The sequence below is a fragment of the Sparassis crispa genome, assembly GCF_003851025.1.
Source record: "Sparassis crispa DNA, contig_000015F, whole genome shotgun sequence".
Classification (NCBI taxonomy): Eukaryota; Fungi; Basidiomycota; class Agaricomycetes; order Polyporales; family Sparassidaceae; genus Sparassis; species Sparassis crispa.
In genome coordinates, this window is record NW_020939762.1 from 215,092 (window position 1) to 239,022 (window position 23,931).

The 23,931-nt window shown below is 48.7% G+C and overlaps 4 protein-coding genes across 4 annotated transcripts; all 4 read left to right on the top strand.

The window, feature by feature from the left end:
• Positions 1 to 902: 902 nt before the first annotated feature.
• Positions 903 to 5,558, top strand: SCP_1600760 (hypothetical protein; the record flags this gene model as incomplete). Its single annotated transcript, XM_027764526.1, has 1 exon — positions 903 to 5,558. The coding sequence occupies one exon, from the start codon at positions 903 to 905 to the stop codon at positions 5,556 to 5,558; it is 4,656 nt and encodes a 1,551-aa protein (XP_027620327.1).
• A 9,447-nt stretch (positions 5,559 to 15,005) lies between these two features.
• Positions 15,006 to 17,817, top strand: SCP_1600770 (predicted protein; the record flags this gene model as incomplete). The annotated part of the gene is made up of 5 exons (XM_027764527.1): positions 15,006 to 15,054; positions 15,117 to 15,241; positions 15,294 to 15,707; positions 15,757 to 15,851; positions 15,906 to 17,817. The coding sequence occupies 5 exons, from the start codon at positions 15,006 to 15,008 to the stop codon at positions 17,815 to 17,817; spliced, it is 2,595 nt and encodes an 864-aa protein (XP_027620328.1).
• A 1,472-nt stretch (positions 17,818 to 19,289) lies between these two features.
• On the top strand, positions 19,290 to 19,763 carry SCP_1600780 (hypothetical protein; the record flags this gene model as incomplete). The annotated part of the gene is made up of 1 exon (XM_027764528.1): positions 19,290 to 19,763. The coding sequence occupies one exon, from the start codon at positions 19,290 to 19,292 to the stop codon at positions 19,761 to 19,763; it is 474 nt and encodes a 157-aa protein (XP_027620329.1).
• A 539-nt stretch (positions 19,764 to 20,302) lies between these two features.
• On the top strand, positions 20,303 to 23,913 carry SCP_1600790 (Dynamin-related protein; the record flags this gene model as incomplete). The annotated part of the gene is made up of 11 exons (XM_027764529.1): positions 20,303 to 20,360; positions 20,411 to 20,442; positions 20,492 to 20,532; positions 20,583 to 20,895; positions 21,654 to 21,733; positions 21,784 to 22,126; positions 22,177 to 22,302; positions 22,352 to 22,714; positions 22,767 to 22,982; positions 23,031 to 23,534; positions 23,587 to 23,913. The coding sequence occupies 11 exons, from the start codon at positions 20,303 to 20,305 to the stop codon at positions 23,911 to 23,913; spliced, it is 2,403 nt and encodes an 800-aa protein (XP_027620330.1).
• Between the last annotated feature and the right edge of the window lie 18 nt (positions 23,914 to 23,931).

Consider the following 23,931-nt stretch of genomic DNA (forward strand, 5'->3'; position numbering starts at 1 on the left):
TGTCTTTAGTACGCGAGGGGTGGGTGCTCTCATGGAGCTGTTGGATGAGCTTGAGTGAGAGTAATCGGCCGGTATAATAAGCATCGTGCTCTGGAGGTCAGAGCGACTGGATGCAGGAGGACAAGAGCGCAGACGTGGTGGCGACATGAGTACGGTGACGCGTCCATGTCTCTGTCACATGATGAGCTCGGCGTGGGTGCAAAGAGATGATATAAGTGCAAGTACACTGGGCACAAGTACAACATATAGTATATAGCTAATCGAGACACGCGTGCAGGCAAAATTCGACAGATGGCGGCCTTACGTCGAGCAAAGTGCAATTCAGACGGGACATGGTACAGGATCGACGCGTCAAATCACAGGATGTCTCGCACGTGTTCGACCAGGTGAGATCTGGTTCGACCGCTTGCGATAGTCCAAGTCAAGCCGCGATCTGGTGCGTCTTGGTTCGTTCTTGGAATATGTTGGAGCTGACAATCCGAGCGCATGTGTCTCCGATATACCCGAATGTTCAAACGTTTGTCGCTAACTTTGTTCCCGGTTCCCGTACTACTACTATACTTGGTTTAGTTCCCGCCGTGCGTACGGTACATACATTTCTCATTTAAGGAAGTCTCGTAGACGTAGCACACCTCAGACGTTGTTCTCCCGCCCGGAGTGCGAACGGCTGAGGTGAGTAGTTTACATACATGTATTTCTTGCCGTGTTACTTACAACCCTGTACAGCTGACTTCTGTACAGGTAAATACATTCAGACGTTGTTCTCCCGCCCGGAGTGCGAACGGCTGAGCTGACTTCTGTACAGCACGCACTCCTTACAGGTTATGAGCCCCGGCTCTTCATAGCCTCGCACGTCTCACGAAAAATCCCCTGTGTCTATTGCTTCAAACTCTATTCTCGTTATGACTACACTTGTCTCGCTATCCGAGTATGCCAATGCTTTCGAGAAGCTCGATACGACCGGCCGGAACTGGCTCATGTTCCAGCATCGTCTCGAGATTGCAGTTCGCCAGAAAGGCGTATGGCCACACTTCGATGGCTCGTCGAAGAAGCCCGTCGCTGCGGATCCAAACAAGCCGACGACGGACGAGACAGACCTCATTCAGGAATGGCAGAAGAAGGAGAATCTTGCTCTCTATCTTCTCACACAGAAGCTATCTGACACGACAGTGACGAAGTACCGTCGGAGGAGTAGCGTTACCGAGATCTGGTCTGCCATTGTCTCGGAGTTCACGCAGAAGTCAATATTGATCAGGTCGAACCTCCGGATGCAGTTCTCGAACTTGCGTTATACCCCCGGTGCAGACCTACATGCCGAATTTGACCGTATCCGTGTGAAGCACGAGGAGCTACTCAACCTAGAGATCAACATCAGTGAAGCCGAGTATGCTTCACTGATCATTGCTTTCCTACCTCCCGACCTCTCCGCATTCATCTCGCAAATCTCTGCGACAGCCAAAGCCACGATGCTGATGCAGCAGCGTGCCGCGGCGATGTCCAGTACTACTCCCAGTACCACCGCTGTGTCGAGTCAGATTGACCTCGACAAGGAGAAGCCACTCCTTGATGCCGAGACCTTGATGGCACTCGTTCTTGAGGAATGGGATCGCCGGAAGATGTTGAAGGGTGCTATGCCAAAGGCGAAGGATCCCGGTGTCGCAGCCAGCGCGGTGTCGACTGAGAAGCTGAAAGGTGGCAAGGGAAAGGGTCCACGCAAGCCTGTTGGTGTGTGTTGGAACTGCGGCGGCAAGGGACACAAAGAGGCCGACTGCCCGACTCCAAAGCAGGGCAGTAGAGACAAGGACAAGGGCAGCAAAAGTGCCGAGCCATCCAAGTCCACGTCGAAGCCTACCGCAGCGTCAGCAGTCACCCTTGACGACGTTGCGGGTGCCTGGTCAGCATTCATACCTGCCGACTTCTCGGATGACAGCGTGTCATCTGTGCTGGACCTCTGGTCTGTCAGCGATGATGACTTAGATTATAGTGCACTCACGGAGGCCTCCACTGACAACGACGAGATGCCAGACTTGGTGTCCGTGTCAAACTCGTCTGCCAGCGAGTTCGATGATGAGAGCGCAAGTGATGCGCAAAGCTGTGATGCCGGCGATGCCATCTCGCACGAGGACGGTCTTGAGGTTGCCAGGGCACACGAAGCTGCCCGCCACCCCGTGGATGTGTTATCGAAGATGCTGTGGGTCGACGATTGGGTAATTGAGGTTGCAGTGGCCAAAGATGAATCGAACGAGGAAGATGCTCCTCGCGTTCCCGATATTGTCTTGGCACTGGCGGCTACAAAACCCAAGTCAAGTTACCCTACAGACCTGTATGATTCAGGCGCGAGTCATCACATGTCACCATTCCGAGAGGACTTTCTCACCTTCCACGAGACAATGCCGCAGCCGCTGAATGCAGCAAACCAGCAGGACTTTGTTGCTACTGGCGTTGGAGATATGATTATCGCGGTGCCAAATAGTCCCGGACCAACGAAAATGAAACTTACGCGAGTCTTGTACACCCCCGCGATCGCGTTCAACTTGATTTCGATTGGACGCATTGATGATGCAGGCTGCACCGTGACGTTCGGTGGGCAGCGCTGCGAGATCCGCGATCGTGATGGCCATCTTCTCGGAATGATCCCGAAGATGAAGGGGCTGTATACAGTGGTGCGTCAGCATGAGAAACCCTCCGCGTATGCTGCACGACATGTGAAGAAACTTACTGTCATGCAATTACATCGCCTTATGGGTCATATCGCGCCCCGCACGGCGCGCGAGCTTGTGACGAAGGGCCTAGTGCGTGGTGTCGAGCTCGTTGAATCAGATGAGCCCGAACTTTGCGAAGTGTGCATCCGCGCAAAGAGCACGAGGCGACCAGTGCCGAAGGAGCGCGAGGGAAAGCGGGCAACCGAGTTCGGTGGTGAAGTCCATTCCGACTTGTGGGGGCCATCTCGCATCCAAACTCTTGGTGGTCGGAAGTACTACATCAGTTTTACGGACGACTGCACTCGCTTCTCAACTGCTTACCTGCTGCGCCAGAAAAGTGAAGCCTTCATGTCATACAAGGCCTTCGAAGCATGGGTGAAGACTCACATGGGTGTTGACATTACTGTCTTGAACACAGATCGTGGTGGCGAGTACCTGAGCGATGCATTTGTCAGGCACCTCGAAGAGCAGGGCACGGAACAGAAACTGTCCGTACATGATACTCACGGCGAGTCGGGCGTCTCGGAGCGTTTAAATCGCACCGTTGCCGAGAAAGGCCGCGCAATGCTGATTGCTGCGGGCTTACCGCGATTCCTGTGGGGGGAGGCTGTGCTGCACGCGATTTATCTGAAAAATCGGACGTCAACGAAAGCACTGAACGGTCGCACACCATATGAAGCTGTGACAGGTGACTTACCGGATCTGTCTGGTATCCCCGAGTGGGGTGCACGCATCTGGGTCCACGATACAGCTACAGGGAAGATGGGCGAGCGTGCAAAACCTGGCCATTGGGTCGGTTTCGATATGCAGAGCAAAGGCCATCGGGTGTATTGGCCCGACAAGCGCTCCGTCACAGTTGAGCGCAACGTGCGGTTTGGGGAACCACATGCTGTGTCGCCAAACTCGGATGACGGCCTCGAGCTTGAGGGGGAGGAACCTGCTGGTGACAAGCCCGAAGCTGAACTGTCCGTCAGTGCGCCCGACCTGCCCGTTAGTGCGCCCGAGCCTGCATCAAACGTGCTCGTGCCGTCCAATGTGCCCGCTAAGCCTGCATCGCACCAGACACCTGCCGAATTACCACATATACCGCAGCACCCTGTTCGTAACCGCCAGCCGACACGCTATGTCCGCGACATACGCGCGGGGAAGGCAGAGTCAAAGAAACTGCCCACCGGTATGCAAGTGCCTGATGAGGCTGAAAAATCCCGCAGCGCTGAAGCTTCGCTTCAGGGGGAGCTTGAAGAGCCAATAGGAGGCGTTGCGATGGCGGCGAAGATGGCGGATGTTGAGGGACTGGAGCCAAGGACGATAGGCGAGGCGAAGAAAAGGCCGGAGTGGCCACGCTGGGAAGAGGCGATCGTGGAGGAACTGCGCACTCTTGAGGCACACGGTACGTGGCGTCTTGAGAAGGCACCTACAGGTGCAAATGTTGTCAGCTGTCGTTGGGTCTTTGCCGCGAAGAAGGATGCCGCCGGCAATGTTTACAGGTATCGTGCCAGGCTTGTTGCTCGCGGATTCTCGCAGATTCCAGGTGTCGATTTTTTCGATACCTATGCACCTGTTGCCAAGACGGCATCCATCCGTGTCGCACTCGCGTTCGCTGCTCGTCACGATTTTGAGGTCCACCAGATTGATGTGAAGAGTGCCTATCTTCATGGTGAGTTTGAGGAGAACGAGGTTATTTACATGAGCCTACCTCCTGGGACAAACCTCACAAAAGAGCCTGGGATGGTGCTGCGACTTCTCCGACCTCTGTATGGCCTCCGCCAGAGTGCTCGTCACTGGCACAAGAAACTCCTGCGTGCGCTGCAGGAATTCCTCCGCATGGTACAGTGCGATGTTGACCAGGCCGTCTTCTTTCGCATAGAGGGGACTGACCTCATCGTGATCGTTGTACACGTCGATGACCTGACTATCGTCACGTCGTCGCGCGCCTTGATCGACGAGGTGAAGGCGCAACTCCGAAAGGCGTTCGGAATCTCGGATTTGGGTGAGATCCATTGGATCCTCGGATTCGCCGTAGAACGCGATCGCACCGCGCGCACGCTCGCCCTATCGCAAACATCATACATCAATTCCATCATCCAGAGGTTTGGTTTCGAAGATTTGAAGCCACTCACCACGCCTATGGACCCGAACACGACGCTGTCGAGTGCGCAGTCACCACAGACGACCGCTGAGGCTGCCGCCATGCGCGACATCCCGTATCGCGAGGCTGTGGGCTCGTTGATGTACGCGTCACTTGGTACGCGGCCGGACATCACGTATGCCGTCTCGTTTCTTTCGCGTTTTTCAGACAATCCCGGGAGAGCGCATTGGGAAGCTGTCAAACGTGTCTTCAGGTATCTGTCCGGCACCAAGGACTTGAAGCTTACCTATGGTGCGCAGGGGCTGGATCTGGTAGGCTATACGGACGCAGATGGGTCGATGCACGAAGATCGGAAGGCGATTTCGGGCTATGCTTTCCTCATCGACGGCGGCGCGGTCTCTTGGAGTTCGAAACGCCAGGAGATTATTGCGTTGTCGACGACCGAGGCGGAGTACGTGGCAGCGACACATGCAGCGAAGGAGGCACTCTGGCTGCGCTCCCTAATCGGGCAAGTTTTTCAACCATTCTCTGAGGCCGTTACCCTGTATTCCGATAATCAGTCCGCCATCACTCTCTCCCGCGACAATCAGTATCATGCACGCACGAAGCACATTGATATACGTTTCCACTTTATTCGTTGGATTGTTGAAGAAGAAAAACTCAAACTCATTTATTGCCCTACCGAAGACATGGTAGCTGACTGCCTCACCAAAGCTCTCCCCAGTCCAAAAGTCAAGCATTTTGCCACTGCATTGGGACTTTGCTAGGATTGAGGGGGAGTGTTGGAGCTGACAATCCGAGCGCATGTGTCTCCGATATACCCGAATGTTCAAACGTTTGTCGCTAACTTTGTTCCCGGTTCCCGTACTACTACTATACTTGGTTTAGTTCCCGCCGTGCGTACGGTACATACATTTCTCATTTAAGGAAGTCTCGTAGACGTAGCACACCTCAGACGTTGTTCTCCCGCCCGGAGTGCGAACGGCTGAGGTGAGTAGTTTACATACATGTATTTCTTGCCGTGTTACTTACAACCCTGTACAGCTGACTTCTGTACAGGTAAATACATTCAGACGTTGTTCTCCCGCCCGGAGTGCGAACGGCTGAGCTGACTTCTGTACAGCACGCACTCCTTACAGAATATGCATTTTTCACTGGGCCTGAACACCGATCAACTTCGAAGTGACGGCATGCAACTAGAAGGTCTATTATGGCGACTATTTCGTTATAATCGTGGCGGTCACTGGCGCTGGCGACGATTTGGAAGATAGCATAAGTAAGCACGAGGTCGAAACATCAATTGGAGTACGCATGCAGTACACGACTACCGACTAGATATTCTGTCAAGCATCTGGAACACTAATTTTCTGTGAGACAGTGACGAGCCAAGACAGGAAGCACACGCATGTCGTAAAATTCAGCGAATGGCAAGATTAAATAAGCTTTCCGAATCTTCTCAACAAGAGGTATCATCAATTGATAAGGAGGATGTGTACACCATTGGCGAGAAGGCTGTCCGATGGCTTCTTCAGATAACGGCTGCCAGTTTGCAGCTTTGAAGATAAGCTGTGTGAGGAGGAATATGTGCCAGAGTTGTGTAAGCTGACCACCGTGTGGACTACTGGTGCATACATGTGAACGATGTAGCATGGTCGGGTGAGCTGCTAAACTACCTACCATAGCAATAGTGCTCCGAATCAAAGGGATGGTTTGTGGACTGTGTTGATGTGGCGGTGTGAGCTGAGTTTGAGTTTGACCTGTAGATTACACCCCAACCAAGGTCATGCGGGGCATGTGACGGTGCCTTCTAGGCCCTAAGAGCTCAAGAATAAATTTGCCATGGAGTCGCAGCAGTCAGTACACATAGTACATCAGCAATACTACGCCTTCCATTTTCGGTCGGTGAGGATGTACTGTACTTTGGACCATTCTGGCCAGGGGTGACAATGGACACGTTGGCAATGATCCGGCCAGGTGGCCACACCGGCTGTGACACCTTAATTTAGCTGGCCGCATGGTAAAAGTGGGGCCGCAGGCACTGAAAAATGAGCATTTTCGGCCTGAGACCACTGTCACAAGAAGCATTGCCCAGTATTTTTTGCGGAAAAGGGTTAAAGTAAAGCCCACAGAAAAAACTATGAAAAAGGAATAAAGAATAATTTCCAAAAAAACTGTGATTCTAAGCTGCTGATTGGACAATCACAGTATTTCCCATGAAAATTCATTATGCTTTATTCAAAGTTTTTTCTCATGCTTTACTTTATGAAAATTTTCAGGGTTTTTCCCTGAGAAATACTTGGCTATGTGTCTTGTGTGTGACATAGTGACACCAGACAAAGGGTCAAATCCAGCTAAGGGCCTTGTGACCAGTGACTGGCCAGATTGGTCATTTTAGTACAGTACCAATCAAGTGACGGTGAATTAATAATCAGGTTTAATAGGATTTATTTAGCAAGTTTAATTGACACAGTGCTATTGTAAGGTGCCTAGATCCTCAGGCTTACCAGGGCTGCAGTGGACTCAATATATAGCCAATAGTAAGCTAAGATTGAGAGTGTACAGCTGGATGGTGAGTGTAGGGGATTAAAAGCAACTTGCTTAGGTAATCAGTAAGCAATCCATAACGAGTAACAGTTGTCAGAACTGACCTGTTACACCCTCCCCCACCAGAAACAACTCAGGTGAGAAGAAAGGAAGAGGAGGGGAATAGATGGGCATATCATAAAGTAAAGCATACCATGTGTAGAGGAAGTAAAGAAAAGTGTATACCATAAAATAATTGTGCGACAAGGAGCTTTTGGCTCTAGGTCAAGTGAGTGGTACTTTACTGTGGTTCATTGGACATAGCAAAACAGAAAGTATGCTGGGCTATCACAGTTGTTTGTTGATATCAATATATATGATAGTGGATTAAGGACACCTAAGCTATATGTGAGATTCATTGTCTGAAGTCGGGAGGGTAGTCTGCACAATACAGATGGGGGAGTATAAGGGGGATGCCTAGCAACTGTGTGCAAGGGCTTGCATTCTGCTTGTCTAATATGATGTCTATAACTGGTGCAGGGCTTTCCTAGCCTTCTGATGCAATGCCTACAACCAGTGCAAGGCTTAACAAGTTTTCTTATATGAGGCCTACAACCAGTGCAGGACTTTCCAAGTCTTCTTTATCTTCCTATCTGGGTGCCTACAACTGTGTGCAGGGCTTACCGAGTCTTCCTAGTCTTCCTATCCGAGTGTCTATAACTGTGTGCAGGACTTATCGAGTGCACATGTTCTTTACGATGTGCCTGGCTGATAACATTTCTATTTCATTCTGAGAACTTTCTGAGAACTGTTCGAGTATCTAGCAACCATGTGCTAGAAGACTCGAAAGAAACTAAACTAGAGTGCAGTAGTTGTGTCGATACAACTTACTGCCTGTAGCTGAACTGACTGCATCAGGATCCTTTTGATTGTGAGTAACAAGTTACAGGCAGGAGTGGAACAAAACTCCTATTCTTTAGCTTATACACTTATAGGATAGGCTACAAGTGGAGGGAGAACTCTTCACTTATAGAGGCTATAAGTGGAGAGAGAAGACTGTGGGTCGGGGTGCCTTGGGGGTCCTTTCATACTCCTTGAGTGTCATCCTGTGTGATCATTATATAATAGTGTTACATGGCAAATTGGCCAATAGCAAAATAAGAGTATTATGTGATCACTTTAGGATACCCAGCAAGTAACTGTAACAGTTCTGAGGTTTGGTCACAGCTAAGAGGTGACCAGGGGTGGGTCAGTCCAGGGTCTAATGCTAAGGACCATGTCCCTATGTGGGCAGTCCATAATATGTAGCAGTCCTATATAGAAAAGTAATGGGCTGATAGTAAAGGAAGGTCTTTGACTGCCCTAAAGCCCCTTATTTGCCCTGATATCCCTATATCCCTAAGGACCATCACTTGTTACATGGTGCTTAGGGACATCTTTGGGACATCTCTTTTTGGACCATCTCACAGCTAAATTAATTGATTCTAGCTAGCATCCACGTATGCTCTCTGGGTAAGCTGATTATAAAAGCATATAATATAATAGTATAGAGCATTGCTTTATTTGCATTTAATAAAAGCAGAGATACCTATAAAAGGAGTAGTATGTATAGCAGGTTTATCAGATTATATAATAATGCTTATTCTTGTGTTTTAAAATATATTTAACACTTTTATAGTGCCCAATCTAACCTCATATGATATTTATTGTATAGTATCTGATGTGGACATTCTATAACTTTCATTATACAGTCTTATACTGGCCACTGAGATAGTACCACTCAGTGAGACACTTGGATTTTTCTTGCTCACATGCTCACATTCAGCCTTGGACTTTATATTAGTATATTCTACTGCTATGTAGGCTTCTATAATGAGAATATAAGGAGTAGTTACTAAGAAAAAGTATTCTGATTTCACAAAAGAAGCAGTTCTGTGCCTTAGAGTAAAATCTTGTGGGAAGATCTAAGACATATGTACAAGCTTTTCTGACCATCTCCAAGCTGTATATCTCAGTAGCACCTCATACCCTCAAGATCAGCTTTTCTCCATGAAGATCGGCACATGGAAAAGCACAGAATGCACAATATGCATGTAGGATGAGGAGAATGAGACGGCCCTATCAGCTGTGGGGTCACATCACACTTGCCATTCTTAGATGGCTCGTGGTGTTTCAAGTGTTCTGGGCACTGCTTTATCGGGAAGGAACAGCCGTGATGTGATGCTGTCTTAGTGAGTGATATGTACACTGATAACGACTTTTGACACTGATCACTTTAGATATCATAACGTACTTGGCACTGTCTCATAAAAAGTTGTAGGTATGTTAGCTGAAGTATAGAAGATAATTTTGGTCTACTCTGATTTACACTAAACCTCGTTAACGAAGTTTCTGAGGCTCAACAAAATTTGGCTGTCTCAATGACCGGTATAAGACTGTAAAGGTTAAGAAATAGAATAAGCTAGTATATCTATATACTAGTAGAAGAGATAAAATTCTCCCTACAAAGATATATTCAAACAGTTAAGCAAGGCATTTAGTCCAGTAATCTGAGGAAGTTGTACTTGGGGCAGATATATTTACTGCATAACATTCTGTGCTAAAGGACATTTCTTAACATAAAGGGACAATGAGATATCTCTCTGTACTAGGACAATGTGATGTTCCTCTATATTGGGACAATGGGACATCATTCTATAGGTCCTATTATGTTCTTTAGCACAGAATGTTATGCAGTAAATATGTTTGCCTAAGTACAACTTCCTCAGATTACTGGACTAAATGCCTTGCTTAACTGTTTGAATATATCTTTATAGGGAGAATCTTATCTCTTCTACTAGTATATAGATACACTAGCTTACTATCTCTTAACCTCTATAATGAAAGTTATAGAATGTTACTCAGCATCATCGTAAACTCTGCCATTTGTGAACAGGCATTCAGCAAGTTTGGTATTAGACATATGAAGCTTCGTAATCACTTGGATTGTTAAAAGACCCATGGCACTGCAATGATCAAGATGGATATTCACATGTCTCATGTTCTCGGAGGCCTTATAAGCATACAGAAAAAGAGCAAGTTTGGTGAGGATTATCCTGGTCAGACCTTGCAGTCACCATCTCAATTCAGTGAAATATTGGTCCCACTTTCAGCACCAACAGACAGGTTGAGTGATGTCTTGAAAGGTGGCTCATTCTGCGAGCTTGCAGAGCAATTGCAGGTTGAAGCATTTGCTGCAAGGGATGACAATAAAGGTCATCTTATCTTGTTTTCTCTATCTCATTGTGCGTTCTCTTCCTTTATTCTTTTTCGAGCAGCAGTAAGGTGGGCTTGGACTTTTATTGGCATGGTGGGATATAAAACTATGATGAGGAGATGGCTCAGTATGAGCTTATTCATTCTTTATGTTGATCTGAAACCTTTAATGCTTAATACTGCCTTTATATCAGTGAGACCACTCATTTTTTTAAACCAATAGCAACAAATGTGTCTAAAAGCAGTAATAATTTCACATACAGTAGTTTCTCACACTCGCCATCTGACATGTCAGAGATTTCTGACTCTCTTAGAGGTCAGACTGACCTTTCTTGACTGACAGGAGTTTGACGCCATCAGTGACAACACTGGGTCAAACAGTTCATCTAGGTTTGCTAACTTTCAGTGTCAAAAAATGACATTGCATGCATCCCAGGCCCATTTCTGACCAGAAAAAATATCTAAAATGAGAAAATTCCTCTGAATGGTCAATTTATAGAGAATACACAAAGTCACCTAAGGACCCCTGGACCTTTCCTCCCTCCCTAACCTCTGGTGTCAGCATTTTCTGGCTGAGTCCTCTTGACAGTAGCAGCTATAATATGTTGTTCTGATTAAATGAGTCATGCCTATTCTGGTTTTCTTGTCCACTTTTCCACTTCATACAACCTGTTATGCATGCTACTCACCATTCTATGAATCACACTCTGCAGTCGAGTGTATGTGTACATTTTAGCATTCTATAAATAAGAAAATAATAATAACATGAAGGAAAAACTCTAAAGGCTTGAGGTTTACACTGACCTCAAGACCTTGCCACAGAACAAGCAGGCAGTCACATACAATAAGTACTAACTCACCCTAGCATAGTCCAAGTACTATAGAACTCACAATTAGGTGGTGTGAAGATATTGCCCAGATAGCCTCATCTGGAAACTTGAGAGCAGATATTGGAGTGGAGGCACAATTCACTACTGAAGGGCAAGAGTGTTAGAATACTGAGATTAGATTGCGAGCATAGGAAGCTTAGAATTAGAATGTTACTAAAGGTACTTATAAATAGCTATGACTTTTGATATACCTTACACATTTGCATGCTTCATATCACCCTATTAAATGGATTTTGCTACTGACCATTCATGTCTGGCATGAGTATTCCATGGGTCTGACAAGGTATACCCACACCCACACCCACAGAAAACTCATATCAATCACATGGGTATGAGTTTTCTGTGAGTTGGATATGGGTTAGTTATGGGTCTGTATGGGTCAGGACCCATCATAGGTATCCCATGAGTTGCAGTGTGAGAGTCATAGTACAATAGCAGTATGTAAGTCTTTATGCTGTCTATGCCACCACCACACTTCTGGAATTCTATGTTTATAACAGACTTATAAGATGGCCTATATGTTTCCATAGATTACTCACTGCTGACCCACACCCATACCCATAGATACTCATACTTACAACTTATGTGGTGATACTCATGCCATACAATACTTACCATGCATTATTATGGTATATTAGAGTAGAGGTTTCAAGCAGTTTTTGATGCAGTTTTTAAAATATTTTTAATCTAATTTTCAAGTCATCAAAGTACTGAAAAATAAGTTTTAGCTTTGATCAAACTGGTAAAAATAGTTTTCAGTTGGACTTTGACTTGTACTAGTGAGAAGCAGACTTCAAATTTGAGGCACTATGAGAGAAGCTTGGGCATATCCACTGAAGTGCTGACATTATTAAACCACTTATGCTCATCATGTGTGATAATGCTGTCACCTTAGTACATGTCTTTTAACCTCAAATACTTATTGTACAGGTTATTTAAAGAGGTTATTGGAAAGTCTAGTGTATTATATGTGAACAAGTGTTGTCACTATCAACATCAATGACCATGACCCCAATAATGATAACCATAACAATGCTGGTGTCATTATCAGCATTATGTGTGTCTTATTTTCAGAGTCCAACTCTGATGTCAAAGAGGCCGGAAACTTGTTTTGAGCTGAGGGCTCAAAACTAAAGTCACCTTTAGATTTTTTCAGGTCAAAAACTGCATCAAAAACTGCTTAAAATCTCTACTCTGAAGTACTTTATTTGCTCTGACAAAAAAATGTGTCAGATTCACCATGCTAACTCAAAGATGGCATATTGAATAGCAATAAGGCTCCATCATATGTAGCCACACCAGTTGCAGTTTGTAAGAAGATCTGCACCATTAGCATATATGTATATATATTGAATTTCTAAGAGATCAGCTAGCATAATATAAGCTCAAGAACACAACTGATGATCTAATGCATCTGCTTTACAGTATAGCAGTGCACTAACTTTAATAGAGGATGAACAGGCAAAGTACTGTACATTTTTAACTAACCCAGTAGGTCACAAGCCATAAGGCCAACAGCCTGCTGTATTTTGGATATATGCCACAGATCACAGCAAGTCTCACTGCTGACTCTAAATGAGTGGAAAATATGTATTTTTTTGTGGCCTGCGGCATCAAAAGCACACAGAATTGTTATATTTAATCTGAATAATCATACAATACACTCAACTCGAGCACTCCACTTATTCAAGAATGTTTATAAGCATCACTGAAACCTAGAAACCATACCTAGTCACTTGTTTATCACACACTTCCTCTTTTTAGTCAAGAAGTAGCCACACTGGCTATCCAACACAAATACAACAGCATCATCAGGCAGCTACACAGTAGCTGCACTCACTATATGCTGATGCTGATGCCACCTGCAGTCTGTCATCTCGCTACTATATTTGACCCTGTTCTCATCACACTTGGTCCTGTCAGCTGGCTAGTTTGGGTCCTCGAGGTCACAGGTCACCCTCTGCCAAGTTGATTAAAATGTACAGTAACTTAAGATAAAGACAGTGAGCACAATCTCAATGAGGTTTGTTGTAAAAAATGAATGGGTATGTATTTGTGAGAACTGGCAACACCTATTCAAAAAGTGTAGCCTTATATAAGCAGCTTTTCACAAAGAAAACCTAAAGCAGGTCATGTAGCAACTGCCATGTCTTCTATGGTAACTATGCAAAATAAATTATCAGTAAAGTTAGTAATATGTGCATATACTCTTAGAAATTCTAAAAATGAATTTAGAACACATCATCAGATGGTTGTGAGCATTCTCATAAGGTTTCAATACTTTGATGCTGACCAGAAATCACTTAAACAGGCAACTTGTGTGTTGACCATACTTATCAAGCAGTGTTTTTCTTTTTAGTTCTTCACATACTGCAAGGCTTAACTAAGCTTCCTTGCTCATCTCAGAAAGCTCAGATGGTTCAGAATATAAATACTTTATATAGTAGAACATTTTCATTGGAACAGAAATTTTGTAAATGTCCTGCATGTGAAGATACATCACAGAACCAGTGTCTCATGAGTCCTCTGATGAAAATGATCTAAACTGAAAACTCTACCATTATTCTCACCAAAGTCAAACACACTCTTGAGCTGACAATGCTGCACCAGCTGGGGACCACTGTTGCAGCCACAATACACTAAGATGTCTGGATGCACACCTATCAAATTTGGCAAAGAATTGCCTGTTCTCAGCATTTGTCCACAATTACCCTTCCAAAAACATTCTGACTTTGCTTGAAGTAATTTATGTCTGCAAGAGTACCTCTGAAAGCATAAGAGTGACATTCATAATGTCTAATGTCTGGCATATTTTACTATCCAATCTTCTGGTTCTCATCATTGGTATGCAAGCCTATGGGTTGGAAATTTTGATGAACCTTATGTTGGGTCTCATAGCCATTACTGACCTGTATAGTTCTAAAGTAGAGTATGTAGATTTTGCATAGAGAAACACCATCTCCTATATTCCAGTAGCACTCCTGCAAGTCAGATATGGATATTTTCTGTCTCTCCCCTACTACGATGCATGATGTGCTTGCAGGGATTAGCAAAGATGAATGCAACAGGGTCTGAGCTTTCATATATCTCTAAGAGAGGTGCAAGATAGAGAATCATGCATTTAGCGGAAACAAATGATCCTTCCACAGTAGTTGAGATGCATATTTTGACTTGGCCTCTGGGTAGAATATTTCATTCGAAAGAACAAGCACATTTGAAAGCAATTCTGCAATGTTCGATGTCTCTGAATTGATGCTGTAAAGTTCTAAAGACATTCCGGAAAATAAGCGAGAGAGTCAAAGTCAAAGCCGTGGACCAGTCGCCGAGATTCACCGCGACATAATTTGTCACGCGCAGATCAGGAGTCACAACATGCTATATTTGGCGTCTCACCATTATTGCTTGTCACACAATAATAAGTCGATTGTCGCCGTCGACTGTCTGCGTTTCTGCCCACTTTCCTCGGTATTTACAACCTGTCCGTTCCTTTCTATATACCACAGTATTCACGACATATTTGACGAACCGTTTCGAAATTCATGGGACATGGCGCAACCAATTTTCGAAGAGCATCCTCTCGAAGAATACTTCGAACGTCCGTCAATATTTCGTTTGGCAAGCTATTTCACTGACTTCACTTTGATTTATGTGCGCTAGTGGCGGGCGAGTACCCTGAGGATATGCCTGGTGGAGTCTCTGAATTCACTCTGCAACCCTCCCCTGGCAGAGCGAGACTCTTTGGTCTGGAGCGAATGCCGTCGTTCCTCGCGAATACCCTTCAGGTGAGTATCGCGTCTAACTTGACGAGTATAGATCACGAGCATCTGCATCCAGGACATTTATTCCGCCTTATACTCGTCACGGTCGTCGCAAGAGCAAACATTCGCTGAGCGCTTCAAGTACGACGTCATATCTTCTTCACTGCTGTCTTCGTCTATAGCTGCCCCACCAAGCGCAACCCGTCGTACCTTCTCCCCTGAGCTTCCGGGAAGGCTACAAGACACCAGCGAAGAGGACCCGTCGCCGACCACTGCTGCGCGACTGGATCAGTGGTTACCGACCCGCATGGCGAACGCACACGCGCGGCCCGAGTTCAGCGAGATTCAGTGGCCAATACTCATCCTTTCCCTTTCAGTTGCGGCTCTGTCTGCAGAGTATTACTTTATTGCTATTTTCTTATTCGCATGGGCGGCGTACGCTTGGCAGTCTAAAAGGTCAAACAACCAGAAGGCGGACGTTATCACTTCGGTGAGTGCGTACGTTGTGCCTGATGCGCGTGGCTGATTGAGTGCCTCAGACATTAAATGTTGTGAACGAAGTGATATCGGCGGGGAACGTTTGGGACTCTGCCGTGAACGAAGCTATTACGATCATCGAGACAGAGGAACGAAGGTGATTATGGCGGGCATGATGTTTTACTTCCCAGTTCTGACTGTATACGTCCAGTATATTCTACGGCCCGACGAGTCCGCAGTCGCCGTCCTCAGGTCTTCGCGTCACTCTGCAGTCATCGCTGCACACGACCCAGACGCAGTGCGACAACGTGCGCCAGCTTCTATCTGCCCTCACCGATCCGTCTCAGCTTGCGCAGCTTTCGGAGATGTATGCGCCGTCGTCACCGATGATGTCATCGTTCTCGCTCGACCACCCGCGGCCTGTATCCGCGCCTGCCTGGCGCCAGCGCCCGATATCGATGCCTGCAAATAAGCGTGCGACGTGGAACGGCTCATACGCGTCGCTCGCATCGGCAGGAAGCCCAACTGCGCATCTCATGAAACGTAAGCAGCGCACACGGTCTGGCCTATCCGTATTGTCAAATGCCAACGGATCCAACTTCGAGAGCATGAGCGCGCCTGTAAGTCCGCAGTTTTCTGACACACTTCCCGACGTGCAGGAAGAAGGTGACGACGCGTCGTCGTCCGAGCAACCGTCGTCATTCCCCTCTGCCGAGTACTTCGGAGCTGCTGCACTAGGCATGCACCGGAAACGTAGGAGCGCAGGTATGGAAACTTTCGGTATCCTTCCACCGAGCTACACCACCCAGCCTTATTTCCACCTTGGTCATGGACCATCACCGCCCCCGACTATAACTTCCTCATCGCGTTTCACCCCGGTGCACACTACCCGACACCCACTATCGCTGTCTGGCCTTCGTCTAGCACTGCATGGTGCATTGTCCGCGAAGCGGTACGCGTGTTCCCATCTTCTAGCTCTTCGCTTTGACGAGGACGACGAGGACGAGTGTTACTGGGAAGATGTGCGGTCGGTGATGGCTCTCCTTACAAGTACATTCGAAGATGCGTCTTCGAGACTCGTGGAGGCTCTTGACGATGCGGAGAAGAAGCGTATCAAGGACCAGCGGCCGAGCCCCGCGTCGAAATCACGAGCGGGTAGCCCTGCACCAATACCAATTGACGGGGCTGCGAAGTCGGCTCAGAATCGCTGCGCACGGACGATGTCCGAGATTGTGTCCTTCGCGCCGATGCCCAGTCACTTATCTCGGTTTGCGGCACACGTAGACGCTATTGCTACATCACTGAACGATGCAAGAGATCACCTCGAGCAATGTGTTACGGTTTTGCGCGAACAGGCGTCACCTCAGGAGGTTGATGAGGATTCTCTGGGCCTGTCTTCCGTCCAGGATCATCCAGCTTTCCAAGCATACGATCGTCTTCGGAAGGAGCTGGGTTTTGCACTGCGCGAGTGCGAGCGCGGTCGGGAGCGCCTCCTTGACATCATCTCTCCGTCTCCAGTTGTCGACGACGTAAATTCGTACGGCGACGATACGCCTGCACTCGGTCAGGACACGGGGAGTGAACAATCAGACAGGCATATTCCCGCGTCGCCGGCTCTGGATCAGCCTGACATCGCGAGCATATCCGGGGAGCAAGAAGCACTCGGTTTGGGCATTGACCGCGGTGACGAGGACCTCGACGACGCGACTGAACATCTGCTGCTCACCACCTCATCAAAACACCTTCCTCCACCTGGCCTAGAGCAGGTATTCCAGGCTGACTCCGGCGATGGGCCGCTGTTCACCCGCGAGCGGTCAAGGCTCTCACGGGAAGAACGCATCCGCCTGGCGAAAGCCAAGCGCGAGAACGGCGTGTTCGGCTCCCTGACGCTGTCAGAGCCACCTCCGCAAGCTAGACTTGAACGCTGGGCCCCAGGTGGAGAGGTGGTACAAGAACTGAAGGACGTAATTTGGAAGGTGGGCGAAAAGCGGCGGCGGATGGGCATGCTGGAGCGGCTAGATGCGCCTCTAGAGTCGGAGCAGTCTATGGAACTGCAACCACAGGCTTTCTACACCCCCCGGACATATCGACCGCTCACGCTCGAAGACAGTCCGACGTCATGATGGTCATGACCCGCTACATCACTATATTCCTGTCCTGCTTTCGTTCGCTTTGTGCGTTTCTGCAACCTAGATTTTTATACGTTAACATCCCATCTAATGGTGTCGGTCGTCAACCGACTTTCAGGTCGGATCTTTGTACATTGTTCAATGACATTAGCGGTTTCGTAAGCAGCCAGAAAAGTCGACTGAGCTCTCTGCAACCAGATACAGTAGGTCAAGGTCGCTCGCTGGCCTGGCGGTACTTATATGCAGTGCTCCGTTCCAACCTCGTTCTGCGGACTGCATCTCGGAAACTGATTGTTCAATTGCGATAATGTCGATGTTGGATCGGATGCGTCGTCTACCTCTCCGCAAGCTGGACTGGTACACTGAATACCGGAACAAGGACTGCATCCTCACGTCCTCCCACCTGTTCGACACTCTCGTGCTTGTTCACATCGTCATATGCATATGAAGTTCCATTTACATCTCGGGCTATAGAAATTACTCGATGCGTATGCAAGGCTGACCACGCTTAGCATCGCGAGCATCATCAACTTAAGTTGAATGAATGCCTTCCGGCTCCTTCTAAAGACAGAGATGATGTCATTCAAATCCGAGTCTAGTTCTGGAAACGGTGCTCGCCGGTAAAATCCCGTCCATTTGTTTCCACTTCAACCTCTACCTTCAATTGCAAGCGAATTGCGGCTTGTCCTCATGTAGGCGAAGGTTACACCACTGGACTGGAACGCATTTCATCTCAGACCACTGCTGACCACGCATACGCATTCACAATCAGAGCCGGTGCATCCCTGCAATACCATCGCTTCGAACGTCACTGTGAGTGTGTTGGTCCGACCGTCATATAAGTTCTCGGACTTACATGTTGATATCTCAGACTACGTGCATGATGCTGGTGCGAGCAATTAATGTCTTCTCGCAGATGTATCCGCTACACACGAGATACTCAATGCCGACCAACAGCAAGCTCAGTAACTGCTACAGATACCGTGCAACGAGGTTGCTACAGGGTCACTGGCAATACCTCCGAGCGCTAATTTCATACCTTCCCTCGCCACACAAAGGCTCCTTCCAACTATTTTTCCATGAATACTGTGCGATCCCATTGTCCTGGGCTGACAAGTGACATTGCGTAAGTAGCCTATGGACTTGAACTTCGTTCAAGTTTACTTCTGCCCCTTTGTAGGTGAAGACGAGAGACATCCGTACTGCACGATACAACTTGAAACGAGACGCAATTGGATCGTTCTGTTGTAGCAGATTTCATCCTCCTGAGTGTGCCACAAAACGCTATCACGTTTCATCACGCTTACGCATGTTGCTTTGTTGTACTTGCAGGCGTGCCAGTGCGTTTGTTCCCGCGGTTCCTGAGATCTCGCCATGGGTATATCAGAGCAGCGCTGCAAGATCGTGGATGCCCCATCCTTGGATCCTCCCCATCTCTACACCACCCTCCCAGTCACCGCACAGTCATGTTAGGCGGACTGTCCCCGACCAAGCGTTGGCGCGGCGTTGTGGCCACCGACATCTTCCCGGCTACTCCCACTCTGCCGCAGACCACCAGCCTTTCTCCTCAAGGCACCACGGAACGGTATTCGTCTCAGATGGACTCACCAAAAGGCTCCAGTCGGGGTCCCACCTTGACCGGGTCTCATCAACTCACACGATGCCGAGCGCGGGATGGAGACACCTCTCCAACACTCTCGTCGGCTACAACGGATGTTTACTCCCAACGTGAGGGTCGTGGAGGACAGGGTTCAGCTTTTTCTCCGGTGTTGCGGGTGGTGCAGACGCTGCGGGCCGCATCCCCAATTTCTCCTGGTGGCAAGCCTCGCTCTGGGAGAAATAGAGGCCTTCCGGGCCCAAGCTCACCATTGCGGTCTGAGCGCGATGCGATGATTCGCGCATGGGCAGAGAACGTCAAGGATTCAAGGGCAGATACCTGATAGACTTGCATTCTGGTTGAAACGGGCCACATGCATGTTCAAGCTAAGCCATAGAGTGTTTCTTGAGCGTTGGTGGGCGCAGATCGCGTTATTCACTGTTATGTACATCTTTCGTTATTGTCACGCTGGGTCGTGTAGAACTTGCTCGTGTATCTCCTGTTGCAGTCACGGTATGCCCCTGGCTGCAGACTGTTGTAGTGGGCCCTACGCAAGGAATCGGATTGGAGAAACCATAGCTAAGGCACTGGCGCCAGCATAGAGTGTCAAAAGCTGCCGCATCATTTCATCGCAGATACACCATGTGTCTGAGATATCTGAGTATCCGCCGACCAGCCAGTGATGCATTCAAGATGCATTCAAGTTTGTACCGCGACTAGGTTCGAACCGTTCGATGACACTTGCCGTCGCCCGGCAGACGCCGTGACACGCGCGTAACTGCATCGTGACTTGCCGGTTTGACGCGCTGCACAATGCAAGCGTGCAGTTTCTCTGCACGACCAGTCGTGTTTGTCTTTCCGCTCTCCCTCTCTTACTACATCATGGACGCCGACCTCATTAAGCTCGTGAACAAGCTTCAAGATACCTTCGCTAACCTCGGTAAGACATGCTCTCTAGCAATTTTTCTCGTTCTAATGGTGGTCGTGAAGGAGGGGAACTGGACATGCCCCAGTTGGCTGTGGTAAGTTTCGGATGAACGTCGCTTCGTTCGTCGTTCACGCAATTCATAGGTGGGCAGCCAATCTGCGGGGAAGTCTAGCGTTCTCGAAACGTACGTTCTGGGCACAGTTGTAGTGCGAACCTGCTAACTCTCCTTTGCAGAATTGTCGGCCGAGACTTCCTTCCTCGCGGACAGGGCATTGTGACCCGCCGGCCACTCGTCCTGCAGCTAATCCACACGCCTCTGCATGAACAAACAACAGGTTCGCTGCCTCCATCATACACGGAATGGGGCCAGTTCCTGCACGTCGACAAGAGGTTCACGGACTTCAACGAGATCCGCCGGGAGATCGAGCAGGAAACCTTCAGGGTAGCCGGGCAGAACAAGGGTATCAGCAAGCTTCCGATACATCTCCGGATATACAGCCCGAATGTTCTCGACCTTACACTCGTGGACCTTCCAGGGTTGACAAAGGTGCGTGCAAGGCCGAGAATCAACGGTTTCAGAGGCCAAGGTGCAGTTTTGGAGAGCATCGTCTCTGCATCTGGAACTCGCTCGATGTGCAATTAGTTTTGGCTGTCTGGTCGGAAGCACCAACCGGAAGTGATTCCAGTGTGAAGTGGATGCGGTGAACGCGTGTGGTTCTCCCTGCGACACACGCCTTGTACGCGCCTTCACCACCTGTTCGAATCACTTCTTCTTGCTAAGCAGGAAATTTCGCAACGTCACGATCCGGCTGCTCATACTTATACTCACGATGCTGGAATACCTTTCTACAAGACACGTGGTGATATACGCGACGCGCAATCATCGACGTCCCTCATCGTGCTTTGGGTCACTCTTGATCAACTTCAACTTCGCCAACAGTGCTCGAGCTCGCGTAGGAAGACCAGATTTGAGCAGTGTCCAGCTGACTTAGGCAGCTAATGGGTGTTGGCTGTTCATTGAGTGGACAGTCGCTGAATATTTGCAACCCTGGGTGATCTGGACTCCGTCACAGCTTGATTGATTTTGAATTCTCAGAAGAGACAGTGGACCCTGCGCAAGGAGCACCGTGCAGGGGACGTAGCCATGTCTGGCCGTCGATGCGACAATACCCTTTTTGCACTGCGCCGGTCGCTGTTTTTGTTTCTGTACTGTATATCATACCTCTTCACACTGATATGTTTCCACTGGATTCCAACGATTCTGCATTGGTGGGCTTGACAAGCATACTCACACGCCTCCCATAGATCCCTGTGGGCGACCAACCGAGCGACATTGAACGACAGATTCGGAGTCTCGTTTTAGACTACATTTCGAAACCGAATTGGTGCGTGTAGTTCGATGGGTAGGCGCCGAATGCTCTGACTGCAATTGCAGCGTGATTCTATCCGTGTCTGCAGCGAATGTGGACCTGGCGAACTCGGAGTCGCTCAAGCTCGCGCGATCTGTGGACCCACAAGGCCGACGCACGATCGGTGTGCTCACGAAGTTGGACCTGATGGACGCGGGGACGAACGCGCTGGACATCCTGACGGGGCGCATATACCCACTGAAGCTGGGGTTCATCGGTGTGGTGAACCGGAGCCAGCAGGATATCAACGCGGAGAAGAACATGAAGGATGCGCTTGACAGCGAGACGGAGTTTTTGGTGAATCACCCGTCGTACAGAAACATCGCTCACAAAAATGGGACGCGGTATCTAGCGAAGACGCTGAACCAGGTATGTTGCACGAGTGACTTATGCGTGGTCGGTGTGCTCACGTGGACTAGGTGCTCATGAACCACATACGAGACAAGCTACCGGATATGAAAGCGCGGTTAAACACGCTGATGGGCCAAGCGCAGCAGGAATTAAACTCGTTTGGTGACTCGGCGGTGTATGGCGATACTAACCAAGTAAGGTGATTCTGCATATGCAACGGCCCTAAGTCCTCACTTTCTGCAGCAAGGAGCGCTCGTGCTGCGTCTGATGACTCAGTTCGCCCGAGATTTCGTCGCGTCGATCGATGGAACGAGCGTCGACATCTCGACGAAGGAGCTTTCTGGCGGCGCGAGGATATACTACATCTTCAACGACGTGTTCGGAGCTGCCCTTGGGTCGATCGATGCGACACAAAACTTGGACAACCAGGATATCCGCACGGCGATTCGAAACTCAACAGGCCCGAGACCGAGCCTGTTCGTTCCAGAAATCGCGTTTGACCTCCTTGTGAAGCCTCAGATCAAGTTGCTGGAAGCACCAAGTTTACGCTGCGTGGAGCTGGTGTACGAGGAGTTAGTGAAAATCTGTCATAACTGCACGAGCTCGGTAGGCAACTTACCTGCAAATTTGTCTGCAAAGCTGACAGTCGCGATGTCAGGAACTCCAACGATTCCCTACATTGCATGCACAATTAGTGGAGGTGGTTTCGGAACTGTTGCGCGAACGGTTAGGACCGGCTACCGAATACACGCAAAGCCTGATTGACATTCAGACCGCCTACATCAACACGAACCATCCGGCGTTCATCTCCGGATCTGCAGTGACGACACAAGCTGCGTCAAGTCCTGCTCCAGCAAAACAAATTCCGCCACGTGTAAGTGTTCTGTGCGCGCGTCGTGACCATGGTAGTGACAAGTCGCAGCCTTCTTCAGTCGAATTGGTGAACGGGAACACTGCACCAGATGAAGAAGAATCGTCGACAGACGAATCCAGCGGCGTCAACGGAGCCCACCCTCGTGATGCGCGTTCGGTATCTTCCACTGTTCACGACCGTGCGCGAACAACGGCGGCAACAGTCTCTGTCACTACTGCACCACGCCGTCCATCCTCCCCTGCACCGAAGGGACACCATCACCATACGCTGCGACATTCGTCTGGCACTCAGAACGGGGTTCCAAGAACGTCAACTCAGTCTGGCACTACGAAGGAAACGTTCTTAAATTACTTCTTCGGGCAGAACGGCCCTGGACCGCTGGCCGGCTCCAGCATTGAACGTTCAAGCACAGGGACAGGCATCTCTCCTGTAGGGCGTGACGTTTCCGGCGGAGAAGCCATCCTGGAGACAGGGTTGATGGCAGGAAAACGGTCATTGGAGGGAAACAATGCGGCATTCGATATGAAGAGCCTCGGCAGACACATCGAAGCTGTATGTGATTTCTTGGCTTGTTGTACGTGCAGTGGCGCTGACGAACTTCCAGGCTTATGACGGCAGCAGCGTACACCTGAGCATGCATGAAGAGATGGAGGCGAACCTCATCCGTGCATTGATTGCATCATATTTCAGCATTGTCCGCCAGACAATTCAGGATCTGGTGCCGAAGGCCATCATGCACCTGCTCGTGAACAACACGTCGCAACAAGTGCAAAACCGTCTCGTGGCATCTTTATACAAACCGGATCTATTTGCAGAGCTTCTGAATGAGGATGAGGCATTAGTGGCTGAGCGGACACGGGTCAAGGCGCTCCTGGATGCATACAAGGAGGCATTCAAGACTCTCTCTGAGGTGACTCTAAAATCTTCGTAGTACATGCACTGTTGGCTG